The 16,530-nt window shown below is 35.7% G+C and overlaps 1 protein-coding gene across 3 annotated transcripts in view; it reads left to right on the forward strand.

Annotated features, from left to right (window-relative positions):
* Positions 1-16,530, forward strand: part of LOC118263459 (LIM domain only protein 3) — a 60,049-nt gene that overhangs the window by 20,037 nt on the left and 23,482 nt on the right. The window contains exon 1 of one of the 3 annotated variants that reach the window (XM_050705263.1): positions 5,748-5,834. The exons of the other annotated variants lie outside the window; for them this stretch is intronic. Coding sequence (XP_050561220.1) covers positions 5,763-5,834 — 72 coding nt within the window. The 5' untranslated portion in view covers positions 5,748-5,762. Of the gene's footprint in view, positions 1-5,747; positions 5,835-16,530 lie in introns of those variants that run through there. 3 annotated transcript variants of the gene reach the window in all.

Genomic DNA, 16,530 nt, shown 5'->3' on the forward strand with positions numbered 1-16,530 from the left:
TAATTAACACGTAAGCTTTGAGGATCGTGTTTCATTGTAAAACAATACTGTGCAGTCCACTCGTCACGTATAATAGCTGAATATCTCGTTCGCCGTATTCAAACATAATCCAATATATTATTTCCAGGAATATTGCAGCCGGATCCTGTCTGCACCTCAAATACGTGAGTCGTAATCACAGCCAGAGGTGGTTTCTGTGTACTATCCCGAGTTCTCTAATACCAACGTTGTTTGTCAACGCTTGGACCATTCGTCAAACATCGTCGTGAGGTGGACTGGGCGCCCAATTAGAACGCTAAGCTGAGCGTGGCTGACTACCAACTTGCGTCGACTAAAAGCACCTCTAATTATTATTGATACGAGCTCTACGCTCATTCCCTCGAGTTTACCGTATATATCTGAATTTCTCTAACATACTCGGTAACGTTGCATGTTATTATTATCGACATTGCAATGTTCTGTACTTTTGTGCATAAAATCAAGTTATTAGCAACGGAACATCAGAGTGCTCGTTGGTTGTTTGCATCCATTAATTACTTGTTACTGCGTTGTTATTAGTCATGATTTATGTTCATAAGAATGGGAAACTTTATAATTAGTTCGTTTTAGTGTTGATTACGACGTACGAGATGTCGTTAAACTGTAACTTGAGTGAGGTACGGAAACTTAACAATAGATGTTACGTGATAAATAGTTTCAGCTTTTAATCAAGTAGCGGACTTTTTACGTGGCAAGGGAAGCATAAGTTTTTACTAACAACTATATAATCACTTATCGTAATTATTTAAATTTACGATGACTTAAGTCTCTCGATTTTACTTTTTCATATGAATTGTTTAGAAGCAAAAAAGGCTGCACATAAAATATTACCTAATATCGAAGTTCTAACCGAAGTTAGGAGAGAAGTGGCCTCAAATACCCTATTGCAGGTTTGCGTAGAACCATAACAATTCCGTGAATCAATTACAGGCGTTTTAATGAGGATCAACTGACAGCTGCAAATGGGCTCTGACGAATACCTCCGATTTGACCTACTATTTCATAGCGGCAACCAAAATTCAATGGAAATATAAATGTTTGTTATTTTTTGCAGTTGAAAATAACGAACACGTGAAATTTTGTTGAAAACAAACAAAAAAAGCAGAACAAAATCAAAGCTTCACATTACAAAACTGTGCCTTATTTAATGATTCGACGTGGATTTGCAATAAAAATGAAAACAATGCTGAAAATAATGGCGGCGTTGAATGTCTTGAATGGTTTTTCTTAGAAAATGTGAATGACGGGCTTAGTAAATTGGATTTCCCAGTAAGTATTAACAGAAAGTATTGGTATAGCTGAATGCATAATGGGCGGAAAAATGTCAAGCGTAAGTGTATTAAAGTTGGGGCCGTTACCGCTGCGTGCCGCGGCTGATGTATGGCGGCGGCGGACAAATTGAAAACAGTAGCAAATGGCCCGATCGCGGCCCGCTAACCTTTCCACAATAGCCGCACTCCTTGCTCACTATATTTCTACTAAAAATATATATATATATTTTTTTTAACAAAATACTAAGGACGTGTTTTCTTGGAATTCTATTAGGGTTCATGGTACAGTTTTTTTAGTAGATTACTTTTTTATATAATATTTTGTACTTGTGTATAAAGTTCATCATTTTGCACATAGAATTTCTCATCCAAAGGTACAATAGTTAAATTATCCCAATTGATATAAATTCTAAACAGTTTTCTTAGTAACAGTTTGATTGCTTTCACTACTTACATTATTTCCCAACATAAAAACGCCAACCACATTTTATTTACAAATAAGTATCCAATGTAGAAGGTGTTTTCTATTAGAATTGTATTCAATATAGAGTTTCGTTCGCGCAGAAAATGGTTGTGGGACGCGTGAGCGGCGTCCCTGGCTGGTTCGCGTCCCCCTCGCACTCTGTACCGAATTATATTAGCGGTACTGAACACAGCTTACAGATTACTCGTAATAAACATGCACGATCAAACCTAAATCGAAACAAATAAGAAAGAAACAGGTGTTAACAATGAAAATTGTCGACCCCTACGAAACTTTCGGTAACAATTAAATGAAGAATACGATGTAGAACATTAAAATCTTAAGCTTAATAAAAATTCTTCAAAGTCAAAGTCAAATCATTTGTTCCAATTAAACCATATACTTAAGTACTTTTGGAAATAAAAAAGTTCACTAAGCAACCACAAATCTCAAAAGAAAATCTGTTTTAAAATCCACATTCACATAAAAGGCAAGCAAAAGGAATATAATAAGGGGTGTTTGTCCCTCGCAAATAGTTAGATTATATAAATAAGGCGGCCGGAATAGTTTGACTGATAGCGATCTGAGGCAGCCCTAGCGTTACCCTCCACAAACCGTCTCGTACAAATTGACTCAGTTTTACGAAGATTTTTTCCACTGATGTTATTACGAATATGTTACGTTTAGGAAAACGGATAGATTTACACTCGATCTTAGTTTTAGAGTTAGAGGTTAATGTTTGATTTGACTGTCACTGTTTATTGTATGATTTGTTTGTTCTATAAGTTAAATAGTGATCCGTGGGAGAGTTATTCCTTGTTCCAAATATCTACATATTTATTTTAAATAGATAGGTAATATTAATAAAGGGAACGTATCATGTAATGTATATTTTGCGGTGTGGTTTGAGTACGAGGAGGTAAGGCGATAGTGCCGAGACGCCTCGCCGCCCACGACTAAACTGGTTCCAGTTACGATTCTATCCTGTTTAGTGATACGTTACAAATTGATCCGATGACATCGACAGCCTTTTTGTTGTGCTCATATTCCATACAAACATTATTGGTAATGAGATGTTGCTCATTTTTTACGATATCTATCACATCATTAAGCTTGAAATGACTTGAAGAATTATTGCAGTCGCTTACAAACATGGTCATTTTTATATTCATTCGAATTATACCGGTCCTATTAATAATCGCTCCAAGTGAAATTATCTTGTTAATAATTCGTAGTATTATTTAATGTCTCATTATAAATTGAACCACTTTTCTCCGATTTTACATTGAACGTTGAATATTAAAATTCGAGCTTTCATTCCGTTGGAACCCAGAAGTCAGAAATAAAGAATACGGCTACGAAATTCGCCTAAGAAAATAAGAAATGCAATCTTGTAGTAGAATCAGACAAATAGCGGAATATCTGCAGTGACCAATTCAAATTGTAGAAACTATCGGGGTCCGCGCACGAGCCGGGATGGAATCCAATCAGCGAAACTAGTTCCACTGATGCCTATCACTAAACTTTCACATTCAAAGATTTGTTTCTCTAGATTAAATCAAAGGCGAATTACAGTAGCGGCGAAAAAGAAATATGGCGAGTCCGGCCCCGCGTGAGGGCGGGGGTGTCCTGCTGAAATTGCTTTTCAATCCCTCGGACTTTGGACTTGTAAAGAAGTTATTACCTTCCAAGGAGATAGCGCCGGGTCCGGCGATACGGATATATGTCTTTTTCATATGTAATATTCCTTTTTCGCGTTTTATTAATGGAAAATGTTTCGTGGGACAGTGCGGCCAGCTCTCGCCTTCGATATTAAAAAAGCCAGTGTCGACTTTGTGCGGCTTCTTTTATGAGATTGTCGTAAAGTAGTTTATGTTGCTTGGGTGCTCATGTGACACTCACGCTTAATATCACTGTGTTATCATTGGCGACGTTACGACATCTTGTTTTGTTTTCTTTCTCGTCTTTACATGTAGGCTATCTTAGGGCGTTGAATTCAACTACAATGATCTAATCGAAGATATGCTACGTATCATCAAATATTAATTTTCGCAGTGCGTTTCATCTATACAGTTTCTATATGTACCTGTGTATACCGCTCGTTTGATAATGTTGCCTACTCTAATTAAGTCCACTACACCAATGTTTGGAATTAATTAGTGTATTGTTTAATTGGCATCTCTTGTTATCTGTTTGTTTGGTTTATTTATTCATTAGTGGTGTTTGTGACAGCTGCTGAGGCAGATGCCATTACGACAGATTGTATTACCATGTGATTGTGTACTTTTTAAATGTTATTGTTGTTTTGTTTGTTGTATCTCATGTACCTGGTCTTGATGAGAGGGTTTTGCTTGTTTAGAAACATGTCTATTTCAGCTCTTAGAGTACTTCAATAATACTAGTACAGGGACTTTTTTCTTTCACAATTTGGCTTTTAAACATTTAAATAGGAATTGACATCCCTATTTTTTATCAGGATTGTCGTTGTTAAATGCAATCTTTCGTCCCTTTCTTTTCCTTATGGGAAGTTAAGCTGCCCTAATTTCGGAAAGAAGTGTCGTCTAATCGCTCTCACCAACAGGTGGCCGTACCAAGGATACGAATTATGGCGATTCGAAGAGATTTATCGCATACTTTTAATATTTTTAAGATTTTCGTACCATTTGTGTTTATTGATAACCACTTGTTAGTATAGTTATTTTGTATACTATTGTAAAGTTAAGGATATTTGAAAAAAAAAGAAAATTCTTTTTTATTTTGCAGTCATACTTAATTTTGTTCTTAATCGTAGTAATAAACCGACCATAACCTGATAAATAAATGAAAAACATGAATTTAAATTGAAATAAAACTACACAATTTACACGGGAACGCAATAAATATGATTTGATGTAGCTATCAGTGGTTAGCAACATTGTGCGGACCATCAATCGCAGGCCTGTAGGACAATGCGGCGCAACGCTCGCCGCTCCCGGATTGATTACACCTGCCCGTCACGATTAATAGAATATTGTGTGTGATTCAAATTGAATTAGCCGCCCATTGTCGAATTACGTGTATGTTTCCTACGGACTATTGCTTTTGAATATTTAGTAGCCAATTTAGATCGTGTTAGTATTGTGATTTGCGAATGATGTTAATATGGACCGTGAATTTTGTATCTTGTGTGTACATTGTACACCCAACCCATATTGATACACATTATTCATTTACGAATTCGTATCCAATACATTTGATGCTATTAAATATGTAAACTATTCTTTATACAAACTTTGATGTACAGTTTCAGATAACAATTTCATGAACAGTTGGTATTCTAATAACAGATGCCAACAGAGCAATTAGGTTAAATGAAAACTATATTGAAAATCTTCAGCATTCCGCTCTATTTCACGGATGTTAGTATTTTGATTTACGCATGGAATTCCATGAAAAATATTTTCTATTATTTCTCTAAACTTTATTGAGTTTCATATTTCATGCACTAGGTAACAAAACGTGTTTGTTTTGTTAACAAAGGCATTATGTGGGCAATCATCGATTCTTTTCGCTAAACAAGTCTTAATTGTGAGTCATGGCATAGCGTAAAGGGTACTTCGTGGTAAATTAGCATGAAAAATGTTCGTGAGAATTTTCATTTGAAGAATTTCTTCTACTATTTTTGAGTGGGATTTAGTTAGACAGTCAAATACCTCGTGGTTTTCCAAGCAATTGACCGCGAGTGTACCGTGCAGCGCGCGACGTGCCGCCCAATATTTGCTTAGAACATTAAAAGTACAGACGAGTGCACTCGTGTTTGAGCAGCTGCCTATCTGTTTGCATGTTCGTACTCTGTGGCTAAATAAAACGTATTTAAAACTTTTTTCATGTAATTGGGGATGGTCCGGAAATTATTGTATTTGACATCTTGTTTACTCCTATTTGGGTACCTATGTAAATGTTTAGACTAGATTAAATAGTTTATTTTATTAATGAATAAACTCGTATTCATGATAAATGTTTTATTTTTCCAGGTAAGTCATCACGAAAAAGCGTCGACAATTAGAGCACGCACGCTCCCAGTAAGTAATTTTAAAGGATATGAGATTACTTATTAGTAAACAACAACTACAATTTCTCCGCTAATTAGGTTCTGCCCGCGGCTTTTGCGTGGTCTTCGGAACGAGAAAATTATTAATTGGGTCGAAGAAATCACTGTACGCGTTCAATGTTTTAAGTAATTTATAACGATAGACAAATAAACAGTAGCTTATGAAACAGAGTAGTAAAGCTGTTCGAAGTATTAATTATTAATTAAATCCGATCCCATCTCGCCCAATTAGTGTCTTGTATCAAATTAGTTGGTACATCTCTTCTCAGAATCAGAACTGTAGATGTGCAACACAGAGAGCTCTAGTGAATGTACCGATATAACTAGTTAGGTGGAATATAAACACAAAGCGATGTTCGTGAAGGATCGTGTAACGCTATACGGCTGTTAGACTAATTTAGGTGGAAGATCATCCACGTAATTAATCCACTTAGGAAGAGCAACGCGGCGGCGGGTCGACGCTTTGAAACTGGATGCTCAAGTTGATACTCCGAAGCTTGGTTGGCCTCGCTAGTCGCTACCTAACAACCAGACCTACTACACAGGGTGCTCAGCAATACATTTAGTTAATCCTTTACATAATACTCGTAAACTTTCTTCTTCGATATGACATATAAACGATTTTGGAAAATTATATTTGCTCATTTCTAAGCACCAGAGGTTGGTGATATAAAAAATCTTTTACTTCTATGTTCTTTTAAAAATAAACAAAAATCAGAACAAATGTTATGCATATTGCCTATTACTGCCGTCATTGTAAAGTTCGATCCTCAGAAATAATTGACATTATTCAACCATTCACACATTACGTATTATGTCATAATTTCTTTTGTGATTTTATTCTCATATTATGTACGAGCTATGCGTTGCTGTTAGCGCAGTAATTTAAACCGTATGTCAAGTTACTTGGGTACAAAATGGTTAACATGGCACCCTGTGATCAGCAACCATTCACATCATAAAACGTCAATAATGCAATAGCACTGTCGCACAATGAGCTATTGTGTGACTCATTCCCTCTTCAAAATAAGCGTTTAATTAAAAACATACGACGACCATTTTTTTTTTATTGCGACACTTGAGTATTGAATGATTTGGACCCATTGGGGGCGCTGCGTGAATGTGAACTGATTATGTTCATTCATTCTTCAGAATTCCGAATTAAGTGAATACTCGCTGATGAATTGACAAATTGATGATTCCTTTACAGTTTTTTTTGGACGCCATTAGGTGTAATAGAAAATGCATTTATTCAAATTAATACACCGTATTATTTCCAGCAGTGTGGTTAAAAGTAGCTAATTACTCTTTCAATACCTGTATTGCATTTGAAACCGATTTTAATGAGCGTGGCGTATCCAAAACAATCTAATCATCGTGTTAAATTTATGTGGAAATTGTAATTTTGTATCGAAACAGCGCTGTGTGGAAATTCTAGGTATGCTAATTATAGGAAATTAATTTAATTTAGTAACTAATTGGCGCGTTCAAATCGAAATGGTAACATACCTTTGCGCGCATCGATTTAATCAAACGTCAGTCATTGGTCGGACATCCGATGCAAATTGTATTTTAATTATAATTAAGCGGACTATTCGATTGAGCACCTAGAAGTTGCTGTTCGCACTTAATTTGATTACGAAACTGTTCAGTTTTCACATAAACTTAATGGAATTATAGACGACATATTGGTGTCGAGTTTCTTTTGGATCAATTAATTCTTTTACAATGTATACCGCTCCACGTCGTCGCCGCGTCTGCGCACGCTGCTCATGATGAAGAGTCCCTGTGTGACTCGAAACTAGTAGAGTAAACCGTGATTTTTACTTAATTTGTTTGACCGCTATCTCACCTGATGGTAAGTGATGATGTGGCCTACGGTGGAGCACGTCTGCCCATAAGCAACCTATTCACTCGGGCCTTGAAGACACCCAGGTTATACCCATCAGGAAACACAGACTCCGGCAAGGAGTTCCACTCCCTAGCAGTTCGCACAAGGAAGCTTGAAGCGAAGCGCTTCGTGCGAGTTGGTGGGATATCTACCATGAAGCGGTGACGCCTCGCCGATTGTCTTGTGGTTCGATGATGAAAAGGACTAGGGGGAATCAAGTTGTGCAATTCCCCCGCACACTCTCCGAAATGTATCCGGTAAAAAACGGAAAGGCTTGCGACCTTGCGCCTGTGTTCAAGGCTTTGAAGCCGGGCCTCCACAAGCGCATCATCGTTGATGAGCTTCTTGGCACGCCTTTCAATGTGTTCGAGCGCATCTAGCTGGCATTTAGCCGAGCCGTCCCAAAGGTGAGAACAGTACTCCATACATGACCGAACCTGCGCTTGGTACAGGCTCAGTAGTCAACATATTGAATAATATTTTCGAGTGGGTTATTAAGTAATTTAACAAATTACACATACGTATACGTTATCGTTTGCTTTGTTTGACTTTTACGATTTGTGGGAAGGAATTGTAACAGGATGTAACAATCACCCTGTCACTTGCACCCTGACATTCTGACATTTTTTAGTCATTATACTTACTATTTTCAAACCAGTTAACACGTTCTTTTGACAACTGTCATTATCCAAATGACAATTGAACACTGCGTTCTTAAAAAGAAAAAACTCTTTGTCTTTGATAGTTCGTTCTATGTTCAAATGTTTCTCAACAGATAATAATTAATGAAAGGCTTATCTAAAACCTACTACTATATAATTAAATTAATTATTGAAAACATTGACACATATATCTATCGTTATTACATTTAGCTAATTAATTTGTACATGTCATTTGCTAATTAGTTCGATGTTCCGTTCCGAGGTACTGATAGGTAATTATTTTTATGTTGAAAGGGATGGACTAAGAAATGGAGTCTGTTTCTATTAATAGGTACAGAGCAGAGTACATTTCGTTTTTATATGCTTTTAACTGCCGCACTCAGAGACTTATAATGATTACTTAAACTATTCCTTAGTAACGATTTTGTATCGAAAACAATTGCTAAGGAGTGGGTTAAGTAACCATTAAATGACGTTGAAAAGTATTTTAATATAAAGAATTAAAAGTTTGGTTATTTGTTTCTGTTTTTGTTAACACTTAAGATTATTTTCGAAGCATGACATTATAATTTAATCATTTCAATAGATGAAATAGTAAAGTATTTCTTATCCGCAGTTCGATTTCATTAAGTATTTGCACAACTATAAACTATAAACACAAAGCATGAAATTACAGAAATAACAGTCCAGTTAATCTAATAATAAAGTTAGCATCACATTAACTGAGTAACTGGCAGTTAATCAGTTATTTACTCGGGTTATATCGATCAGTACGCGTCACGTTAGCTATGTCGAGTCACATTACTGACTGATTAGCCGTGTTTGTAACGCGTGTTATCCACTCAATTAGCCGACTACACGAATTAACCTCAGCTCAACTAGTCTCAGATTATGCTCTAGATATCATTTGTGTGATATCAATGACGATTGTAGTCTGTTTGGTCACGTTTGTAAGTGCGTGTGTACTGAAAATGTACCATTACTAGCTTCTTAAGTAATGGAAAAAGTGTTGTCTGTATACTTTGTTCATGTTTCAGTTACAAAGGAGATATTTTTTAGACATTGAGAAAGTTAAGTCGGTGTGGAGTCGTAGGTCAGTTAACATTGATTTAAAAAAGTTGACGTTGTGTTTTTCAGATTAAACAATGTCTTTGAAAGTATTCAAATGCACTTTCTAATGTCTATTGATCTAGTTCGAACAAAGGATAATTTTCCATAGTAGTACAAATAAGTTTGCTTAACGTTTAAAGTAATCGAAACGAGAGCGTGTTCTGCTCTCTGATTGGTTGGTTTATTCGAGCCGGCCAATCAGAGTGCCGAACGCACTCTACTCATACTAAGGGCACTGTCCTCTGTGGTAAACGCTGAATTCTTCCCCACTTGACATGTCTGAAAAATTCATTGACCAAGTTAAGTCATTCATAATTGTACGAGTAATATCCCGTTACGTATGCTTCTTCGTCGCATGTTATGAAAATATTTCTAAACACATCGTAAGCTAAGCTACAGTTTCCTTCAGTTTTTATAAACTCATTCGAGTTTTCCTCCACATTAATTACGGTATGACACATAATATAGCGCTTGTTTTTGCCTGAAGGAGTAGGGTGTTTACCATTTACCAATAACGTTTTAAATATTTAGTTATAGGTAACTTTTCCGTCATAATTCCAAAGAATAAAGTTCCTAATATTCATATTCTGAGAACATATAGCATATAGCAACACCAATTAACGAAAAAGACAACTAATTAACAAGCAAACACGAACAAGTTACTCAGTTACAACAATACGTTTGCCCCCATACACTTTCAGCCAATTAGTGTTCTTAGTAATGACATACCATGTTCTAGGAAACAATGCGAATACGAATATCGGAAAATATAATAATTGAAACTTAACTGAATTAATATCTATGCATGAATCACGGGTTGTACACCACTAGTCGATGTAACCGCATCGGTTAGGTATTGCACCAATAATACGCTCAATTAATTAGCCCAGAGAGTGACGTGTTCCACGTACTTACCTAATTAATGTCCCAGAACCGAGCCAACAATACCGCTGTTATTATAATATAGGTAACAGCCACTGATTGAGTTACCTCACATAAACAATGTGCCCTAACACAGCCGCAATACGTTTTGATTAGGTAACTACATATTTATATCGATACGTTAATTATAATAATATGTGTGCGATGCGACAATAACAATTAATGTCATTAATGTTTAATCATGTGTGGTATTTGTCGACGTTATTTGTCTAGGGATTGCTTAGCGATTGTTTGATTCCCTGGGTTTGGGTAGCCTATGGAGTTTCTTGCTCGTTCTTCTCTATAGGAATCTACACTTTGGAACGAGCAAATAGCTTCACTAGAGGACTGACTGACAGACAGACATTTTTAATATTATTATATTTGCTTTGACGTTCAAAAGTGCCTTCCTGGTCTATTTGAAATAAATAATGTTGACTATGACTTTGACTTTGACAAAATAGTATTTGGAAATCTTGGACACCAAGATTTCAATCTTAGTGCCAAATCTCAATACTTACTAACAGAAAATGAACACTCTTCTTAACTCTAACTATCCCACAAAGTAAAACAAACGTGATACTTTGTATCGTTATACATTTAATTATGCAATCCATAGTGCAGAACCCTTGCATTTGGTTCGTGTTTACTCGATCAATGGAAGGGTTGTTTTGAAGTACCGCTACCTATAGTAAAAAATGTTTCATTGAACTAAATTAAAGTTGTTCCCTTCGGGGCTCATTACTGGAGGCAATTTAGTTGTAGTAATGTTATTGTCAATTAAATTCGTTGTCTAGTCCTCTATGTTAGTGCTACGTAACCCAAATAAGACTGTCTACGGACCACGACTATATTTTTCCTTAAAAATGTAAAGGTAAAATATTGCACTACTAGCCTCTATCGAGAAATAAAACGTCATGAAATATCCTGCATTAATCATAACATAGTAAGTCTATGTATTTAATAAAGTTTCCTCCACAAAGCAGATATCTTACCAATGCAGAAATTAATATGTGTAATTTGGATTTACATTGAATAATCCGACGTTTCAAGTTTCTCTTAACATCGTCTGTGGTCACGCGTTGTCCGATTGATTAATCCCGTGCATTCTCCGCATATACACCGGAGCTTTGATACCCAACTCTATTCAAACTAATTAAATTAATTTTAGTGACACGTTGCGCGATGTCAAATTAATATTATTACGAGTAGAATATAACGTCAATAAGTCACCTTCGACCCACGAAATACGAGGGGAGAGGGGAACAATTTAGCAGCAATTTTAATAATAAGTCCCTGGTATTTCTATTATAGCTGGCAGGCGATCAGGTGGGTTCCCGCGAGGGGTTTAATAACTCACGATTAGCCTATTGGAATCGCTCTGAATGTTTGCTATTTTTTCTATATTGCATGTACGAGCGCTAAACCGAATGGAAATTAAAAATTGTTTGCAGTAGTTATGAAATAACTGACATTATCTAAACAAAAGTGCTTCACTCAATTATATTGGATCCTTTTTTGTACTCCGACTTTTATATTTTATATTTATTTTTGTTAACAAAATTATCTTTTAGGCCTCGGCCTCGAATTTTGCGGGCAGCGGGGCGGCGGCGGCGGCGGCGCGGGAGCGGGGCGGCGGCGGCGGACCCGTTCTCGAAACTAGCGGGCAGATCGCGCGGCACTACAGCGGTGTAGTGTTGTGTTCGTGGTTGTGTTGTCGAGATATTTGTTTTTATTAGCGAACGAAATCTTTTTGATTCAAATTTATTCCTAACGCTCGATTTACTGTGGGCAAAAGAAGAAGACCTACTATAGGGCAAGGAAAATAAATGGCGAGTTTTATCGAAATTATGAAGAACAGAGACAAAATCCCGACAAATTCTACGACTACACTAGAATGAGTGTAGAAACTTTTGACTATATTCTTGAAACTATCAAGAGTGATTTCAGTTTTTGCTTTAGTCTTCAATATTCAGTTCGTTTTTTATTTCTTCCCATAATTGGTTAATTTTTCTTCTATTTTTATGGTTCACATCTTTGCTGTTCCGTATGGGTATCCTCTCAAAGATTGCCGAAATCATTTGCTCTTGCACGTCCGAGGACATTTTGATACGTCACAAAAAAAAATGTAGGTACACAACACTATACTACAATGCAGACGCGCAACGCGGGCGGTCACCGCTTGACTGGAGTGCACCGCTCGTTGCCCGCTCCCGCGCCGCTCCCGCGCCGCTGTTTTCGAAAACCGGTCCATTTGATTATACGCAAAAGATCCTGCCGCTGCCGCGCCGCCGCCGCCGCCGCCCCGCTGCCCGCAAAATTCGAGGCCGAGGCCTTAGCTTTAGTTAGCTGTACTTACAAAGAACAATTCATGTTGCCGCGGTCGGATTAAAATGATTACGCTTACAATTTAAGTAATTAAAACTTTGATATAATAAATCTATACATATAATAAAATCGTAGAAAAGTGCTGTCTGTACATTGAAAATAAAAATAAAAAAAATAGCAGGGGTTATTGTTATGTCGATGTCGAACCCAAAAATGTAATTAACTTTTTTTTGTCTGTTTGTCTGTTTGTCTGTTTGTCTGTTTGTCTGTTTGTCTGTTTGTCTGTTTGTCTGTTCGTCTGTGCGCGCTAATCTCAGAAACGGCTGATCCGAGTTGGATGCGGTTTTCACGAATATATTGTGGGATGCTTAAATTTACATTTAGTGTTTGTTTCATGTCAATCGGTTCATAAATAAAAAAGTTATGTCAAATTAAAGAATCACGTCGAACATTCTATGCTTATACCATTAATCTCCGCAACTATTTGACGGATTTGGTTGAAATTTGGTACAGATATAGTTTAGAACCTTAGAAAGGACATAGATATATTTTTATTTCAAAAATCAAAAAATAAAATAAAAATAAAATAAAATAAAAATAAAAATAAAATAAAAATAAAAATAAAAATAAAATAAAAATAAAAATAAAATAAAATAAAATAAAATAAAATAAAATAAAATAAAATAAAATAAAATAAAAATAAAATAAAAATAAAATAAAAATAAAATAATCTATCTATACATATAATAAAATCGTAGAAAAGTGCTGTCTGTACATTGAAAATAAAAATAAAAAAAATAGCAGGGGTTATTGTTATGTCGATGTCGAACCCAAAAATGTAATTAACTTTTTTTTTGTCTGTTTGTCTGTTTGTCTGTTTGTCTGTTTGTCTGTTTGTCTGTTTGTCTGTTCGTCTGTGCGCGCTAATCTCAGAAACGGCTGATCCGAGTTGGATGCGGTTTTCACGAATATATTGTGGGATGCTTAAATTTACATTTAGTGTTTGTTTCATGTCAATCGGTTCATAAATAAAAAAGTTATGTCAAATTAAAGAATCACGTCGAACATTCTATGCTTATACCATTAATCTCCGCAACTATTTGACGGATTTGGTTGAAATTTGGTACAGATATAGTTTAGAACCTTAGAAAGGACATAGATATATTTTTATTTCAAAAATCAAAAAATAAAATAAAAATAAAATAAAATAAAAATAAAAATAAAAATAAAAATAAAATAAAAATAAAATAAAAATAAAATAAAAATAAAATAAAAATAAAATAAAAATAAAATAAAAATAAAATAAAAATAAAATAAAAATAAAATAAAAATAAAATAAAAATAAAATAATCTATATCTATACATATAATAAAATCGTAGAAAAGTGCTGTCTGTACATTGAAAATAAAAATAAAAAAAATAGCAGGGGTTATTGTTATGTCGATGTCGAACCCAAAAATGTAATTAACTTTTTTTTGTCTGTTTGTCTGTTTGTCTGTTTGTCTGTTTGTCTGTTTGTCTGTTTGTCTGTTTGTCTGTTCGTCTGTGCGCGCTAATCTCAGAAACGGCTGATCCGAGTTGGATGCGGTTTTCACGAATATATTGTGGGATGCTTAAATTTACATTTAGTGTTTGTTTCATGTCAATCGGTTCATAAATAAAAAAGTTATGTCAAATTAAAGAATCACGTCGAACATTCTATGCTTATACCATTAATCTCCGCAACTATTTGACGGATTTGGTTGAAATTTGGTACAGATATAGTTTAGAACCTTAGAAAGGACATAGATATATTTTTATTTCAAAAATCAAAAAATAAAATAAAAATAATATAAAATAAAAATAAAAATAAAAATAAAAATAAAAAAAAAAACAAAGAGCGCTCTCCGCAAATGATACTTACAAGTACCTGGGTATGTCAGAGGGATTAGGCATTAATGGGCCGGACATGAAACATTCGTTACGGGAACGCTTCTTTGGCCGCCTGAATAAAGTGCTGAAAAGTTCATTATCAGGCGGAAACAAGGTGCGAGCCTATAACGGTTGGGTCATGCCGGTTCTGATGTATTCTTTTGGTATACTCAAGTGGACTCAGACTGAACTTGACACCCTGGATAGGCGAGTCCGAACACTGCTGACTGCAAATCGTATGCATCACCCTCGTTCATCGATCATGAGGTTGTATATCCCGCGGAAGTGTGGGGGTCGAGGCTTATTAAATGCTAAGACCCTTCATAACCGTGAGGTGTGCAACCTCAGGGAATATTTCCTGAAAGTAAACGAGGGTATGCATCGAGAAGTAGCAGCAATGGACAATGGATTCACTCCACTATCTTTAGCAAAAGAGAACTGGCGTAAACCTGTGGTACTGAGCGTCAATGACCGCAAGGAGGTATGGCATAGCAAGGAGCTCCACGGACGCTTCTTCCGGGCCCTTCATGGACCCAGTGTAGATTTTCTGGCGTCCGTATCTTGGCTACGATTCAGTAATCTCTTTGGAGAAACTGAAGGATTTGTCTTTGCAATTATGGACGAAGTTATCCTTACGAATAACTACCGGAAATATATTATTAAGGATGGGACCGTTGACATATGTCGGGCATGTCATAGTCCTGGTGAATCCATAAGACATATAATTTCTGGTTGTGGTCGTTTGGCTAATGGTGAATATTGACATAGACATAATCAGGTGGCCAAGATTATCCACCAGCAACTTGCTTTGCACTACCAACTTGTTGAGTTTGAGGTTCCATACTACAAGTATGCGCCCGATCCAGTTCTCGAAAACGGCCATATCACGTTGTACTGGGATCGATCTATCATCACTGACAGGACTATTGTAGCCAACAAACCTGATATAGTGGTGATAGACCGACAAGCGCGCCGCACGATGATAATCGATATCACCATCCCTCATGACGAGAACCTCGTGAAAGCTGAAAAAGATAAACAAATAAAATATCTTGACTTGGCTCACGAGGTTGTCGACATGTGGAATGTGGATTCGGCTATCGTTGTGCCGATAGTCGTGTCGGCCAACGGATTAATACCCAACAGCCTCGACAACCACCTTAGGAGGCTGGGGTTAGGCGGATGGATCAAGGGCCTGATGCAGAAGGCAGTACTCCTCGAAACGGCACGTATTGTGAGAAGGTTTCTGTCTTTGGAGCCCTAACCACCGGTAGCTTGGACCATGCTCCCGCTACTGGTCGGCTCCTATTTTTATATTTTTAAATGTTATTTTGTTTTTTATTTTTATAAGTAATGTTTAAAAATATAATTTTAGAGTGTTATAAATAAATATATATAAAAAATAAAAATAAAAATAAAAATAAAATAAAATAAAATAAAAAATAAAAAAAATAAAAATAAAAATAAAAATAAAAATAAAAATAAAAATAAAAATAAAATAAAAATAAAAATAAAATAAAATAAAAATAAAAATAAAATAAAAATAAAATGAAATAAAAATAAAAATAAAATAAAAATAAAATAAAAATAAAAAAAAATACAATAAAAAATAAATTTATTCCGGACATACAGCGCCATCTATTGTTCAATTTCGTACTTATAGTACGGAATTGAACAATGTCGTGCTGTTCCTATACTCCGTAGATAGATGGCGTTGATCGCGCAATGGTGTAATTACAATTGTTCAGTTCATGTTATTGTTTTAATTCATTGGAAATTTGTAAAAAATATAACATAATACAACTTTTAGTACAAAGAAAACGCTCTAACGGAGTATAGATAAT

Source organism: Spodoptera frugiperda, chromosome 27, assembly GCF_023101765.2.
Source record: "Spodoptera frugiperda isolate SF20-4 chromosome 27, AGI-APGP_CSIRO_Sfru_2.0, whole genome shotgun sequence".
NCBI lineage: Eukaryota > Metazoa > Arthropoda > Insecta > Lepidoptera > Noctuidae > Spodoptera > Spodoptera frugiperda.